Source organism: Sylvia atricapilla, chromosome 7 (genome assembly GCF_009819655.1).
Source record: "Sylvia atricapilla isolate bSylAtr1 chromosome 7, bSylAtr1.pri, whole genome shotgun sequence".
NCBI classification, from domain to species: Eukaryota; Metazoa; Chordata; class Aves; order Passeriformes; family Sylviidae; genus Sylvia; species Sylvia atricapilla.
The window spans coordinates 13,901,369-13,917,445 of record NC_089146.1 but is presented as its reverse complement, the minus strand read 5'-3'; the positions used below and the strand labels follow the sequence as shown (position 1 = coordinate 13,917,445).

Genomic DNA, 16,077 nt, shown 5'->3' with positions numbered 1-16,077 from the left:
CCTGCCCCGCCGCGGCCCCGGGGTGGGGCCGAGCCGCCGCCGCTCCGCCGCCCCGGCCTGGCCATGCTGGACTTCGCCATCTTCGCCGTCACTTTCCTGCTCATCCTCGTGGGCGCCGTGCTCTACCTGTACCCGGTAATGCTGCCGGCCGTGGGGCGGGGGCCCCGGTCCGGCCCGGCCCCCGGTGCAGGCGGGCGGAGAGCGAGCGGCGCCGGGCGGCCCCGGGCCCGTCCCCTGGCCCCTGGGCTCGGGCGGTGCCCCGGCCCCTGGGCTCGGGCGGTGCCCCGGCCCGTTCCCCGGGGCCCGGGCGGGACGTGGCTGAGGCCTGCGAGAGGCGCTGCCGGGCACGGCGTTCCCGGGACAGCGCGGCCCCGGCACTGCTCCTGCTCTGCGTCTCCGGGAGTGAATCCCGCTCTCCAAAGGCGCGGTCTGCTCGCACTGCAGTGTTGTAGGCCTCCAGGGCGAATCTGTGTGTAAGGTCCTACATTGCAAACTTGACCCTTTAAATCTTTACGCAGACATCTTTCATCTAACCAAATGAATAATCCTGGTTTAGCCAGGCACACACTTGATGTTTATCGGCTTAGCAGGTTTAAAGCCTGCAGATGTAGCACATCCAGCTTCTGTTTCATGTTTGTAAGTAGTGTAGTAGTATTGGTGTGGGAAACTCATCTCTCCTGCTGGAAAGCTGTGGGACCTGTATAAAATCTGGAGTTCATGTAGATTGATGCATTTCGTTTTACTCTAGGCATCTAGGCAAGCATCAGGTATCCCTGGGCTGGCTCCAACTGACGAAAAGTAAGTGTTTTCTGTCTCCACATTGATGAAGTTCAGCATTAGCAGAGGATGCTATTCATGACCACATATTCTCTGTGTTTCTCAGGGATGGCAACCTGCCAGATATCATTGTCAGCAGCAGTTTACATGAGTTTCTTGTCAACCTTCATGAGAAATATGGGCCACTGGTCTCCTTCTGGTTTGGAAGGCGTCTTGTTGTCAGCCTCGGCTCCATTGATCTCCTGAAACAACATATGAACCCCAACCGGTCGTGTAAGTGTCTTTTATGTTGTCTTTGAGTCCATTTGTTCTGGCCTCGCTGGGCATGAAAGGAAGGGTGTCAGAAGAAGTTGGGGTTTCATTCTAGGTTGAAAGAAACTGAGATCTTTTAGCTGACATGGTGTTTCAGGCCTGACTTTGGTCTTGCTTACTGGACTTGAGTATTAGTGACCAAGGGTTACTGCTGTCCAGTGGCCATCAAGAAATCAGTATGCTTGTGTCTCTTACCATCTCTCTACAGGCAAACGTTCAGGGAAAGCATCATGCTCATTAGTCACTTGATAGAGCAAGGTAACATCCTGTAGCCACTTGGCATACATTTTAAAAGCAGTTTGAAATAGTTAATGAGGGTAAACTTTGCTAAATTAAGTCTGAAAACAGCTCTGTTGGTTTGTGATAACTTCCTTTTATGCCTCAGCATAGAGGTTTTTTCAAACTATTATTTGGAGAAGTTCTTTACCTTTCATGTTTCTTTTGGTGTGTAGACTTTGGTGGTGAAAACCTTTAATGATCTTCCAGTCTTGGAAGTTGGTGGTGGTGCTGGTAGCCGAGTTGACTGTCTGAGTCATGGGAGAGTATTTTAATTTATGGCCTAAGCCTCTTAGGTGGGCATTTTGCTTCCTAAGGTTATCACACTCAATAAGTTACCTCAGTTGATGTTTGGGTTTAATCTCTTGCTTTCCCAGTTTTCATCTTACAAGGTTGACTGGGGTGCTGAGTGCACACCTCTGACCTGATCCTGTAGGCTATCTTTAGGCACAGGCAGATCTCTCAGCTCACTTTATGCTGGGGTCGTGAGGGGTAAGCTTCATGTACAGTTGCCTGACAGAATCAAAAAAAGAAATGGTGACAATCTGGGAAAGAAGTGGGAGTTAACGAGGATCAGCAAGACACAGTGGATAAAGATGACACTCCAGAAGGTGGGAAACCACCCTGAAAGATCTGCATGCTCTCAAGTGTATTTGGGGGAAATTAAGCAGACAGTCACTTTCTCAAAGCTCAGAGAAGTGGTGACAGGTCCCTGTGCAGGCATGTTCTCATAAACGTTCTGATTTTGGGAGGATCTGAGTACTGGAGAAAGAGAAATACAGTGCCTGGACTTAAATGCAGGAAGTTAGGTGACCCAGGCAGCTACAACCTAGCCTAGTATCCTGCTATGCCAAGGGCTAAACATGTTTTTTTAAGGATGGGGGATAAATTGGAAATGCATGTTAAACTTTGATAATTAGATTTTTAGACAAGGAAAGTGATAGAACTGTGTTAATGTCAGGTATTCAGTTCAGGATTTGCTTGGATACTGATAAATTAAAGGGGGATAAAGGCTGGATTGTTTGGAAAAGTGAAATGCAATGTTGGGGACATGAAATACTCCATCTTACGTTAGTGTCCTACCTGATAGCATTATTCTGGAACCCTTTGTCAGTACAGGGCAGCAGAATGAGACGGATATCCCTGAGGGCTGGGATAGCAGGAACAGAAACAGGAGAAAAAGAGGGCTGTGTGAATTGTCTGTGAGATGACATTGCCTTGGAAGAAAAAGGAGACACTGAGTCATGGATTTTCTGTAAAGAGAGGACTTTTGCACAAAATGAGCATGAGTCAGACCTGGAGTCCTGTGTGTGGCTCTGACCTCTATACTCAGGCATGCTTTTGAATAAAGCAAGTGCAAATAAAGGCTACCAGTGCTCTCAGAGAAGTGAGGAGCCCGTGTGCAGGAGAAGCCAGGGAAAGCGTGTTCAGCCCAGACAAAGAAAGAGCTTATGAGGGGATCGTCAAAAGCTTGAGAAGGAGGGTTCTTACGACCTGAGAGCTGGAAGAGCAGCAATAAAAGTTGTATCACTGCTTTCCTTTTAGCACTGATGCTTGCCAGAGGTGCTCAAACTTTATTAAAGGTGAGGAATCTTACAGGTTGTATTTCCTGAAGCACTGAGGTGTAAACAGTAGCAGCTGAGTAGCTGTAGCAAAGCCCTTCCTGTATCCTGTCTTGGTGAGTGGGAATAGGAGTTGTAGTAGGTCTCAGCCACAAACTGGCTCTGGGCAGATTGAAGTTTTATTGTTGATGTGGTCTTGCCCATATCTCTCCTGTGCATGCAATGCCGTGGGACAGGAGACAGCCCACAGTGGACTGTCTCAGATCCAACTCCTGACTCTTCAGCTCGGCTTGAAAACCCATGCCATGTGACTCTTCCTCAGTCAGCTGGAGTGCCTGAGGCCACCATCCTTCTTCATGGATACCTGACATTTGATTTCCAAGGCTGAGATACAGGATTTGGCTCCAAGTATCTTACACAGGTTCCTCTCATCTCATATGTCACAGGTGTGGCCAAACTTCTTGCAGACAGAGAGGGAGGTGCAGATAATGCATTTCTCATCAAAGCCTTGAAGCTGGACTAATTGGATTCATAGTTATAAGCATTTCCAATGCCAGGAGACTCTTTTTCCTTAGGCTTCAAGCAGTGCTTGAAATTGGTATGTTTTCATGGCCTCTTAAAGCTTGGTTGAGATTAATTTGCAAGGAGAATTCAAAGGAAGTAAAACTTTGCAGCTGGTGCTGATGATTCCCGTGGGTGGCTCTGGGGAAGCAATTCAGGCCTATAAACAATGTGGATGTGAAGAGGGTGGACTAATGCAGGATTGCCAGGAGCAGTGGGTTCAGAGACCAACTTGGAAAACTCACCTGCGTTGATGTCACTTTTTGGGTTGGGGCAATGAACCTGAAGCACACTGAATGCTGTAGATGGAGCCATGGGTCCTGGCCTGTGTGAGCAGGAGTTCATTGCTGTTCTGTGAGCATTTTAATGTGCAGGTTCAGAGATCCTTTCTGTCTCTGATGCCCAGTTGTGCTTGATCTCAGTTAGATCTTTTCTCTGTGTTTACGTGCAGTGGTGTCTAGGACAGCACTCTGAGGTTTTTGGGATGGGGAGACTTCCTTGTAAGTGAAAAGAACAGTTGAAATTTTGATATGTACTACTAAGAAGGCTGAAAATGTGACCCTGGAGATGTTTTCAAGACAAGGACAAAGGATGAAGTCTGTGCAAGTGCTGGCAGAACAGAGCCCTCTCCAGAGGCAGTTCATGCCTTGTGGTGTCACTGGCCTCCCACAGCTGTGCAGGAATAGCCCTTTCCCAAACAGCACGAGGCAGAGCCAGCCCTCAGCAAAAGGGCAGCCTGGCCTCTGCAGCCCTGAGTGCACTACAGTGGTGTGTATTGGGGGTGTGGGATGGCCAGTTCAGTCTAGGGACATTGGGAGTGAAAAATCCAGAGCCCATGGCTAGTCCAGCAGTTTTCTTTCATGTGCAGCAGAAAAACTAAGCAGTTTCAGCAGGTGTTGCCTCTAAGCATCCTCCAGCCTCTGTAGATGCCTCTGCTTGCTGGATTTTCTGCGTGGGCTTTACCACCTGCCATGTGTCTTCCTGGCTACCCAGTATTGTGCCTGGCTGTGCCAGTGCCAGTCAGGAGGGATCTGTGGCATGAATAGCAGCTCCATGACAAAGTACCTCGGAGGAGGAATTAGCAGCAGCAGCTAGAGTCACAGAACAGCTCGCACCACGTGGAGAGCCGCAGGTACCATCTGCTCTGCCAAAAGACACATGCTCAGGCTCCTTGTCATTCAAAGTGGGAAAGAGGGTGAGATGCAGAGCTTAAAAACATTGGAAAGGAAAAGATGTGAGAGAAAAACATTTGGGAAAGATTACCATATTCGTGCCTCTGGCCTCGTTAGCTGCTTTTATGTCTTTAGGTAGTAAGTCCTCTGCAGGTGGGAATTTTCTCTTCTTGTAAGTTTGCCTAGTAGCATAATGAGGCCCCGGTCTCTGTGGGGAATCCTAGATACATCCACAGCTGGTCAAATCATATGTCTCTAGCCCAGCCTTGATGTTTTCTGATGCCTCAGAGGTTTCACTCTCCATCTGGGAGAAATAACAGACTGTGATAAATAGTGACAATATCCTTCTTGAAAACCATGGCTGCTGCTACCAAATAGTTCCTTAAAGACTCTGCTGGTTCCACAAGACACGCTAAAAGGTTTACAGAAAGGGAAAAACATATGCCATGCTATATTGCACAGTTTTGCATTGACACCTAATATCCTTTAGCGAATTTATTAAGTAGAGATCCCTGGTGGTGGAATTCAGTTAAAAATCTAACTGAAATGAGTCAGGGATAGGGAAGTGATATGGTTTTGTCTAGTTTGTACATTGATGCAAGTGTCTGTGTGGATAGAAGATGGAAAGAAGGTGATTAGCAGTAGAAAGCATTCTGTAGATTTGTGGGGTATGCTTTTGTGTTGGAGCTTCTGAGATTCTGTGCTGGAGGCAGCCCTGGCAGACAGGTAGGTGCTACTTTGGGAAGGGCTCCTCAGCAGGAAACTCAGTGCACTCAAGAGAAATCATGCAGGAGCAGTAGGGGATCAAACAAGGTTTCCTGATCTGGGATTCAAGGGAAGGAGTGCAGAGAGCAACCTCTGGCTAAGTCTGTCATGTGAGCTGGTATGTCCTGAGTGCACAGACACCTACAGGCAGGAGAGCACACCAGATGTGAAGGGGAATGTGCTAAAGAGACTGCAGGTCAGGCTGGAGAAGGGGAAAGACCGTGCCACACTCATTCTTGCCACCAAGTAGATGACAGAACCAACTAGCAAATGGGGAACAAGCTCTGAAGGCATTGTTACTGAAGAGTTACTTGGTAGAGCCAGCGGGCAAGCTCTGCAGGGAGAGCTGAGCACAGGACGGCAGTCAGCCCCAGAAAAAAGATTTGTGAGGTACTAGCCCACACTGAGCAAGAGAAACTTGCTAAGTTTGCTGAAAAGAGAAAAGAGACTGTTGGAGGGGAAGGAGCTCCGCCTTGCCCACTGCCCCAGAAGTAGCAGTACCTGATTAAAGAAGCTGCTGTTCTCGTCAGCCCTGTGTAGTGTGACTTTTGAATGGTGTTTCCTCTGTTTGCTTGCAGTGGATCCCTTTGAGACAATGCTGAAATCCCTCTTGAGGTACCAGTCCAGCCTGAATGGGGATACAGGAGAGAGCCACATGAGGAGAAAACTGTATGAGAATGGTGTGACCAAGTCCTTGCAAAGTAACTTTGCTCTTATCCAGAAGGTAAATGCCTTTTTACAGCAGAGAAGTCCTGTGTGGCTCACAGGGGAAGGTTTAGTGAGAATGATCACTAGGATAAAGGATCTGCATTCAAATTACTGCTGGAGCTATAAGCATCTGAGATAGCAAACAGCTTCTGCCTTTCATGGTGTGAATATTTGCATTCTCTTAGCTCCAGTGGGTTGGGGGAAGGGCTGAGCTTAATTTTTATGCCAAGATACCAGATGCAGTTAAAGATACTGGAGCACTGGGTTCTAGATATATTTCCCAGGACAGGAGGATGGAACAAGGAACCAGCTTTTGGGCCCACAAAGAGGTGATGTTGATTTAGTCCAGCAGCCATAATATGATCTGTTTTCCTATTCTGGAGGTGTCAGTATTAAAGGTTTAAGGTTTCTTTTGTGACAGAGGGAGCAAGAGAGTGGGGTAGGGTTGCCTTGCTGGGGGAGAGCCTTGAATGAAACAGAAGATTGGAGGCTAAAATGTTACTGTTTAATAATAGGAAGAAACCTGGAAAGAGTTTCGCCTTATTCCATAGCCATGGAAGTGTGGTCTGCCTTAGGAAGCGGGTGGGAATGTGTCCAGGCTGTGTTTGGTAAATAGACTGCTGGTGTTACTGCTAACTAATGGTTCATTCCGTCTCAAGCTGTCAGAAGAGCTACTGGCCAAATGGCTGTCTCTCCCTGAGGCACAACATGTGCCACTCTGCCAGCACATGCTGGGCTTTGCCATGAAGTCTGTCACGCAGACAGCAATGGGCAGCAGCTTTGAAGATGACCGGGAAGTCATCCGATTCCGCAGGCACCACGATGCGGTAAGTGTCCCAAAGAGCCACAAAGTCTCCTATTAAATTTTTCCAAACTGAGAACACAGAGCTTGGCTCTGTGTACTGTTCAGTGCAAGCCGCTGTTGAGACTTTAAAGTAGGAGCTTGAGGGCTCTGCCTCACTTGATCCAAGCTGAAACTGTTAGAAAGATCCTACTGCTGATCCTGCTGTCATTAGTATGAGGTGTTTCTAAAGGATCCATGGGGGTCAGGAACCCAGATCCAATGCTATCTAAGTTAAACACTTTGGGACTGCCAGTGGAACTTCTCTCTTTCAAAGATTTTCTAAAAGCTCTGTGACATTGTGGAGAAAGGAAAATCTGGAGAGATCTCACTGGTATCCACATGTGGGGATGTTAAATATGCTGGTGATAGGGTGAGAAAGAAACAGTTCCATCTCCCATTTAAGATTCCCTTAGCTTTTCCTCTACAGTTGTAATTACAGTTTGTTTAATTTCAGCTTAATTCCAGCTATCATAGACATAGTGTCTGAAATGGGATGTGGTGTCCTAAAGAGAAGACCAGTTCCATATTGACAAGAGGTCTTAATTTTATTTAGTGTTTTCATTTTCCTGAGTAGGGAAAAATAGAATAGTCCCAGCAGTCTCAGCCTATGGTGAGTGATGGTGCTGTTCTCTCTGTCCTTCTTCCAGATCTGGTCAGAGATTGGAAAAGGTTTCTTGGATGGATCTCTTGACAAAAACATGACCAGGAAGAAGCACTACGAAGATGGTAGGTTTCTCCCAAAATTACAGTTTTCCTCCCACTCTGATTAATCCCTAGGAGTTAGCTAGCATGTGAAAGCACTTCATTTGCCCAGTTGTCTTGGCTTTTCTTCAGAGTTGCTCATCATGGCATAAGCTACTAGATATGTTGTGCTTACTCTCATATTAGGTCACTGTTTTGGAGTTGAGTGGCAAAGCTGCTTTTATGTGAGAAGTTGTAGGACTAGAACTGTGGTCCCAGGTCTAGTTCTAGGGTCTGTCCAGTCTGGAGAGTGACAGAGGGGAAGAATCAGGGTGTGCTTCCTCCATTCCTGTTCTGTTCTCCCTGGTCTCCCCTTTTGACCTCTCCTGGGGGCAAGCAGCTGTGCCAGGTGGGAACAGATGGAGCCCCTGGATTTGGCCTGTGTGGACATTCAGATGATGCACCACCTGGGCCCTCTTCTGCCAGACAATCACTCATAGGCTGGGAGACATAAGTGCAGAGGTGCTGCTTTGTTGGATACACCTTCCTGGATACACCATCAGATAGCCCCTGATGTACTCTTCTTACAAGATAACATGATTTTCAAGTCTGTTATAGCAATACTTTTGTTTCTCGTGTATTTTATAGTAAGTTACTTTAATTTTAGGTTGTCTTATCTTTTTTGTTCTTAATAAGTAAACACTAAACTAAAGTAGATTGTATCTGGAACTGAAGTTTTGCTTGTAAATCCTCCAAAACCAGTGTTTCCTTCTTCATGCTTCTAGTTCTGTGGGTTTCAGAACCTTAGGACAACTTCTGCCCCATCGAGTTGGGTTCCCCCCATGGTTACTCTCTTCCTGAGTTGTAGTATTATGATGCATGAGGAAACAATTTCACAAACTCCAGATAGTGAGCCTTTGTGTTTGAGTGTTGCTGGCCTTCCTATGCAGAGAGGAGGAAGGAAGGTAATTCTAAGACAAAGGAACTGAACTGGGCCTTGATAAATGGAATTTCAGACCCAAATTTCACTCCATGTTTCTTGGATAGTCCTTTGTAGGTCATTTAGACCAGACAGGCAATGGCATCTAGGTCCCTAACTCCCCCTGGTTCCTACAGCAGGATTTAGGCACTCACATATCTTCAGATACGTGGACTCTGCCAAAAGCCTCCCACGTTGTCTCTGCAGACTGTTTAGCACAGAGCCATCCTTTCACACCATGCTGTAGAGCCTCTGCCCAAAGGGGCTCCATCAGTCCTGGTGCTGCAGTAACTGTAACTCTGCAGGTCCTGTCACCAGAGCTATGTGGCTCATACATGTTTTCGTGGGGGGTGATGAAATACATTCTCTGATGGTTCAACAGCATTATTTGTCTTCCCCTTATTTGATTTCTGCTCCCAGAGTATACATCTTGGTTATACCTGTAAGGATGGCTTTTTATAGGCAACCTGTGTTATGTGGTTCCTGCATTTGCAGCTAAACTGGGGATACTGCCTTCCAAATTGACAGTAACATGTAACAGAGGCTGCTTCTGTAAGTGAGCCCAGCAGGGACAGCTGGTGTGAAAATCTGCTTGAGGAGATGGATTTGCTTTGCAGCACCAGGATGACCAGGTTTTAAAATAAACATTTCTTTTTTCTTCCAAAGCTCTGGTGGAGATGGAATCCATCTTAAGGAGGGTTACAAAGGAGCGCCGAGGCAGATCTTTCAACAGGCATGTCTTTATAGACACCTTGCTGCAGGGGAGTCTGAGTGACCAGCAGGTCTGTGCAGCTGTTACCTCCTTACACACTAATGGAGTTTTGCCAGATGGGCAATTCATTACATTGTAGCCTTTGATTAATATAAGGTTTTGAATCTTAGCTTAGATTCTTTACCAAAGCAGGGCTTCTAGTTTGTTTTTTCCACTCCTGAAGTGTTTGATTGCATTAGGCTTTGGTAGATGTCCTTGCCACTGCTTCATAGCTATTTTTATAAACAGAAGTTTGTTAATATTAAGCATGTCTCATGTAATTCCAGTGGCAGTTCTACAGAGAGCTCAGTTTATGTGTTTTAGATGTATTTCCTGCTCTCTGCACTAAAGGGATTTAGTGTGCTTGGGTGGAGAGTGTGCCACGTCTTTTTTCTCTTTACAGTCTTAAGAACTTCATTCCCTGAAGTAGATTTTCTTTCCTAGATTCTGGAGGATACAATGATTTTCTCTTTGGCAGGATGTGTAATCACTGCTAACTGTAAGTACAGTAACTGCAGGTAACTCCCTATCCTTACATTCCTGTGTGTGATGACATGAGACTTACCCTAGGCTAATAAAAAGTTGTATTAATTATTCTTTCTCTTGAACTACAGACATAAAGAAGAGGCTAATTTTTACATCAGACTGTTGACACAGGCTCAGTTAGTGAGCTGAACCTAAGCTGTGTTTGACAGCCTTTCCGGTCTTATGGTGACCCTTAGAATTTCTCCCTATTGATTTTTGCTTGCATTCTTCACCCCAGACAATTGATGCTAAATTTGATGAAAAGAACACCAAAATAAATAAGCCACAAAGATCATGTTGTAAAATATGCTCAGGCACATAGGAAGAAAGTTAGAGTGCTAGCATCTGTCTGGGTGCTTTGACTTTCTGGAGAATAGGTGTGTTCCATATATGGAGGACTTTCAAAGAAGCTACTCTGGGATTTAAGCAAAGATTATGAAAAAACCCCAAACAAATAAAAATACAAACTGAAGCTGTGTAAAATATCTTATGATAAAGGGATGATTATCTGGCCTTGTACCTCAGCCAGTGGGGCTGGGACTCCAAAGAAAACCTCCAGGATGCATCTAGGTGTTAAGCAGTGTGGGAAGTAAATCAGGCAACTATGGTCATACTCCAGAGAATATCCTCTCCAGGTACTCCAGGAAGACTGTAGTTTTAAGGGGCTTGAATCCATGGATTCACGGAATCACAGAATATTCTGAGTTGAAAGGGACCCACAAGGATCATAAAATCCAAAATTCCAGATAGCTCTTATTAATAGACATTTTTGAGAGCTAGAAACATATCCTTGTAGCTTTAGGGAAACTGCATCCTACACACTTACTTCTTATGCAAGTTTTCTTTTTTTCACTCTGGTATTGAAGATAATCTCAAGTACCTCAGAAATAGATGTGGAGGGACCAATGTTTGCCAGCATCTGTAGAGCATTGGCTGTCTGGAGCACTTGCCTGAGATGTGCTAAGGAAGACGCCAAATAAAGAAAACTTTCTAAAGCTTTGAACAATCCAGCCATTCATTTGCATGGTTGGTGTAATAGCCCCGATTCCCCCGGATTTGTTGGGCTGTGTAGTCCCTTTGCCAGAGCAGTGGGGCTGAGTGCTTTAATGTCCTGCACAGCTTCCTAAGCTCCTCACAGCTTCAGGAAGAGAATTGCAGATTGCAGGGCCTCTTGTTACACAGGAGTTCAGCCTCTGTTCCTGCTACTGAATACAGAATCAGCACAGCCAGATGTAAACATAGGTCAAATTGACAGTAACAATTTGGCCTTTTTTTCAGGCCAAAAAGTAATGTTGCAAATACAGGAAGTAAGAAAACTAAATGCCATTTGTAAAGGATTGAATTTTCTGGGTCCAGTCTTGTCTTGATTCCTTCCCCAGTGTGTACCTGGGCAGTCTATTTCCTGACAACCTCAGAAGATGTTCAGCAGAATCTCTACAAGGAGATGGACCGTGTTCTGGGGAAAGGACCAATTACACATGAGAAAATTGAGCAGCTCAGGTGGGTCCTACAGAAGGAGTGCAGAGGGAGCCTGTGTCATGTGGCAAGGGCAGGCATTTCGTGTGGAGTCTGATGCCTATCCTGCATTAAGCCAGAGAAGGCATCCAGAAGCTCCTTATTCCCTTTTTTTCTTTCTGGAAGTGATCAAACCACAGGATGACTTGCAACACAGAGAGAAACTGCTGGCACTCCAGACACAGGGACCAAGGTGCCCACTTTAGGCTGTCTGTAGGAAACCCTTTAGGTTCATCAGCAGAGGAAAATCACAGAATCAGTGCTCTGGCTGCCAGGCCAACATTTTTGCTCTGTCTTTGTTTTCTGTCCTAGTTTTCCAGAAGTAGTAGAAGTAATCAGTAATTTTCATGGTTGGATATAGAGGTATTTAGAGAGAAAGCATGAACCAATCTTCTTTTCAAAGGACCACAAGTAATGATGACTGGTCAAGAGTGTGCGTTTATGTTTTCTGCATTTGTTACATTGCTGCAACCAGGTGCATTTTATATTTGGACTAGTGTTAGGGTTTTCAGTAAGGGAATATTGAGTGTGTGGTTTTCTTGCTGCTGCTTGTATGAGTGAGAGGTACAGGAAAAGGGCTGCTGTGTTTATGCATTTTAGCAGATTTAGTTTGGTTTAAAATCTGAAAGAAGAGGGATTCTGACAACCTTCTGTAAAAGCTGTTAATGAGATTTAATGCTTCTTGCAAAGATATTGGGACTCCTTGCCAGGAAAAAAAAAAAGAAGTGCCTCTAAATACAGCAGTTGACACAAGGATGTGGACAGGCTTCTCTCTGAGAATGACACTAACCAAGGGTTGCTGGTTGCAGGTACTGTCGGCAAGTGCTGTGTGAGACAGTGCGGACAGCAAAGCTCACTCCTATTGCTGCACAGCTGCAGGAGCTGGAGGGCAGAGTGGACCAACATACTATCCCCAAAGAGGTAGGGCAGTGCTGGGAGCACTTGGCCCCTCTCCTTTCCTCTAGGGGAATTTGCTGTTTCCTCTTCTTCCAGACCAGGGTGAGGCAGGAAGATGATTTCTTCTGAGAGTGTTGAACCTGAGCAGGTGCTCTGTCATCTGAAAGTACAGTTTAGCTCAATGTTTGCCTGCGCTTCCTCTGTGGGAGAGGCTCTGCAAATTCATGTTCTCTTGCTGAGGAGATTTGCTTTTGCTTCTGGCTCCACCAGGGATGAGTAAGCTTTTGAAGGGGCCTGTGGGCTCAGTTATGCTTAAAAGAGCATTGTTTCAGGCTTCATCATATCACCTTCCCTTCCAGAGAGTAAAGTAATCCATACGTACATCTCAGCAAGCATAGAGAAATGGGGTCACACCCTCTGTAGCCACCAACAATTGCAGCGTGGTTCTTAGAAGTTAAAATCCTAACATCTGGGCATGGAATATGAAAATCTGTATGAATGCTGCATAATTATCTTTTTAGTCCACCTAAATATGAGCAGTCTCAGAATAATCATCATCCAGCAGAGCTGTCGAGAGGTGTCTTTAATTGTGCATTTCCTTCCACATTGATGTGTTGTAATTCTCTTTGCAGACACTTGTGCTTTATGCTCTTGGTGTGATGCTGCAGGATAGTTCATCTTGGCCATCACCATACAAGTATGTAGAATCGACTTGAATTGCAGCTAATTCCTTTGGTTTGTTAAATTAGATCTTACAGCAGAGCCTTTTGTGCTGCAGGGCCTGCCTTAAGCAGATTCTGGAGATGAAAGGAAGTCTGTAAGAAAATCAGTTTATGAAGGTCTTGATTTGTTTGTCTCCATGGGCATGGTTTTGGGGCACATATGTGTGTGGGTTTAGTAAAAACCTTTCCGTGGGTATGCATGGAGCTTCCCTGGCTAATGCTGGTAGCTTCTGTTAAAGGTTTTCTGTGAAACAGAGACTTGAATGGCTTTGGAATCACTGCTTGTCAACATGAAACAGTGATGCAAGGGATGAAATGTCAGCCTGAGGTTGTGGGTTTTTAGGGTGAAGGGAAATGCTACCTCAGTATTTCGGTCTGTCTGTGAAAACGGAAGTGGATCTAGGCCAGCATTTTGGAGGTTAAAGAAAAAAAACCACTGTAGCTTCCTGTGGCCTCCAGGTGGCAAATTTTAACCTGTATCTGATTTGCTTCACTTGGGCTGCAAAAAATGTGGGTCAGTTATTCTAGACAGAGAGCACAGACAGCTGAGGTTTAGGAGAAAGAACTGAGCCTTTGGAACAGTACTTGTCCTCTCCTGCAATTATACTTTTTAGGAGGGGGTCAAGCATTGATGCACCAGTGTATGAGCACCTTGGCAGGGATTGCGTCCCAGGGCTGGTCACAGCTGTGTTGAGGTTTGCTGAGGCCCCGTGGGACTGACAGTGAGGACTGCTGTGAACATGGTCTGTTTGGTTCAGGAAGGCTGGGGTTGAGGTTTAGCTTGAGGTAGATGAAGATTTCCATGACAGAAGTAGGAGATCTTGTGATCCTTTCACCCATCTGCTATACAAAAACACTGTTTGCCCTCCCTGCTTTTTTGCTAGGCAGATGCATTTTCTCTCCTATTACAAAATATATAATTTTCACTTCAGTTCAGGGGAAAGGTAAATTTGATGCTGCTTTTCCCACATGCTCTTTCACCTTGTTAGAAGCAGAGCTTGGATATTTAAGCAGGGAAATGAAGGCTTGAACTATTTAGCAGAAAGGTTTAAAATTAACACCTTCTGTCTATCAAATTTTGTGTTTGGAGGGGGGTTAATATTGAAATTAAATGTTATTTTATTAGTGTCCCTTGTTTTAACTCATGCCAGCCCTGGATAATAGTTTTCTTACAGCCTCTACCATCCTAAAGCTGGAAACCACTTTTCTCACCTGAATGAGTCACTGGCTTCCCTCCCCCAGCACACACACATACACACACCAGCTGCTTGAAGAGAAGGGTGAGGGGCAAGGAGAAAAGGGAAGTGTTTTTGGAAGTGAGAAAGGAAGGGACTCAGAGGGGCAGAGAGAGATAAATGAGATTGCATGTGCTCTGGAGAGGAATAGAGGGCAGGTAACAGCAGCAGCTCAGCTGTGTACTGCACATTAGTTCCAGCCCTGTCTCACACTACCTCAGTTTGTCAGCATTTTCACCAAGATGGGACACAGCTGACCAGCTGGGAACATTGATGGAATGGATACACAATTGCTTTCCTACATTCGTGTGGAATGACCCAGAGAGAAAAAATTAGTGAGATTCTCTATTTTATTTCCAGTTTTTTACTGTGTGTATGTGTGCATGTTTCTGGAGAAAGGATGCTGTGCCTGCTTAGAAAATCCTAATGTGTTTCATCTTTTATAGGTTTGACCCAGACAGATTCAATGAGGAATTAGCCATGAAAAACCTCTCCTTGTTGGGTTTCTCAGGAAGCCAGGAGTGCCCAGAGTTGAGGTGAGCATAAGTAAGGAGGTCTTTGTGAGTCTGTGTGGCAGACAGGAGAGAAGGTGCTTCCAGCATCTTGGTATTACTGATGGGACAACCTGCTCAAGCTGGCTGTTGTCCTTTGGCCAATTTACATCACAGCAAGGTTTTTATTTTTTTTTTTCTCCTGATTCTTCCCTCAGGTTTGCCTATATGGTGGCCACAGTTCTGCTGAGTGTCCTGGTAAGGAAACTGTATCTCCACCCAGTGAAAGGACAAGTCATAGAGGCAAAATATGAACTGGTAACCTCACCAAAGGAGGAAGCCTGGATAACAGTGTCTAAGAGAAGCTAAGAGCTTCTAAGAGGGGTTGAAAGTGCCAGCAGTGATGTTCTGAGCAAGGGTCTTAACAAGAATCATACTGGCACCATGTTTACTCCTCCAAGGAATTTTATATCCAGATATTTTTACCTTCCATATTCTTAACTTCATGCCTATCTTGGGTAATTTCTGTAATTCAACCAGTAGTCATATTAAAGTAGAATTAATCTATATGTCTTTTTTATATTTGCTTTTGGATCTCTGGCCGAACATTTGCAAAGGAAGCTACAAAACCTTGCAGTGGTGTACGTATGAACTACTGGGTGTCAGCTAGTCAGAGACAGAGTTCTGGTTGACCCAGCCTTTTTCCAATAGCAGCCAGAGCTGGGTAAGAGTACCCCTCTTATCCAGTGGAATGTTTCTTTGTGAATCCTAGCTAAATAAGACCTTGGAGACACAAGGACAAAGCCTTTCTCTATATATAGATATTTTTATTCAAAGTGTCTTTCCCTCCCTTGAGCTATATCTGTCAGGAAGAGCAGATATATCCTGTGAGAAGTATGTGTGAGTGTGAGAAGGAGAGAAATAAAGTGGGGTGGGAATAGCACCACTAGTTCTCATGCTGTGTAATCTTGCCATGCTGTGGGGTTGCAAGAAAAAGGATGACTGAGAAACGCTAGTAAACCAAGAGGAATAAAATTGGTTTGCCTCAAGAAAACAGAACCATCAGTAATAATATAATGAAATGAAATAAAACCACAGAACAAAGCCCCAGGAAAGGGAGTCTCTATCCTGACAATTCTGAGGGTAGTGTCTAATGTAATCAACATCAGAAATTGATAGATGCTTGCAATTTATTCAGCACTGGGTCAGCATGAGACTGGCCATGCAAATACTGGAGAGTGCTGATTTCATAGGGCTCTAGATTAATGTTGTACTTAATAACTTGAAAGCCTTTCAAAGAATCT

General features: G+C 45.2%; 1 protein-coding gene across 1 annotated transcript; it reads left to right on the top strand.

The window, feature by feature from the left end:
• Nucleotides 1-22: 22 nt before the first annotated feature.
• Nucleotides 23-15,342, top strand: CYP20A1 (cytochrome P450 family 20 subfamily A member 1). The gene is made up of 13 exons (XM_066322693.1): nt 23-135; nt 749-798; nt 884-1,050; nt 6,004-6,149; nt 6,793-6,960; nt 7,625-7,703; nt 9,304-9,419; nt 9,833-9,887; nt 11,293-11,413; nt 12,238-12,349; nt 12,958-13,022; nt 14,729-14,818; nt 14,992-15,342. Exons 1-13 carry the CDS (start codon nt 64-66, stop codon nt 15,140-15,142), a joined length of 1,392 nt encoding a protein of 463 aa, XP_066178790.1. The 5' UTR covers nt 23-63; the 3' UTR covers nt 15,143-15,342.
• The last annotated feature ends 735 nt before the right edge of the window (nt 15,343-16,077 follow it).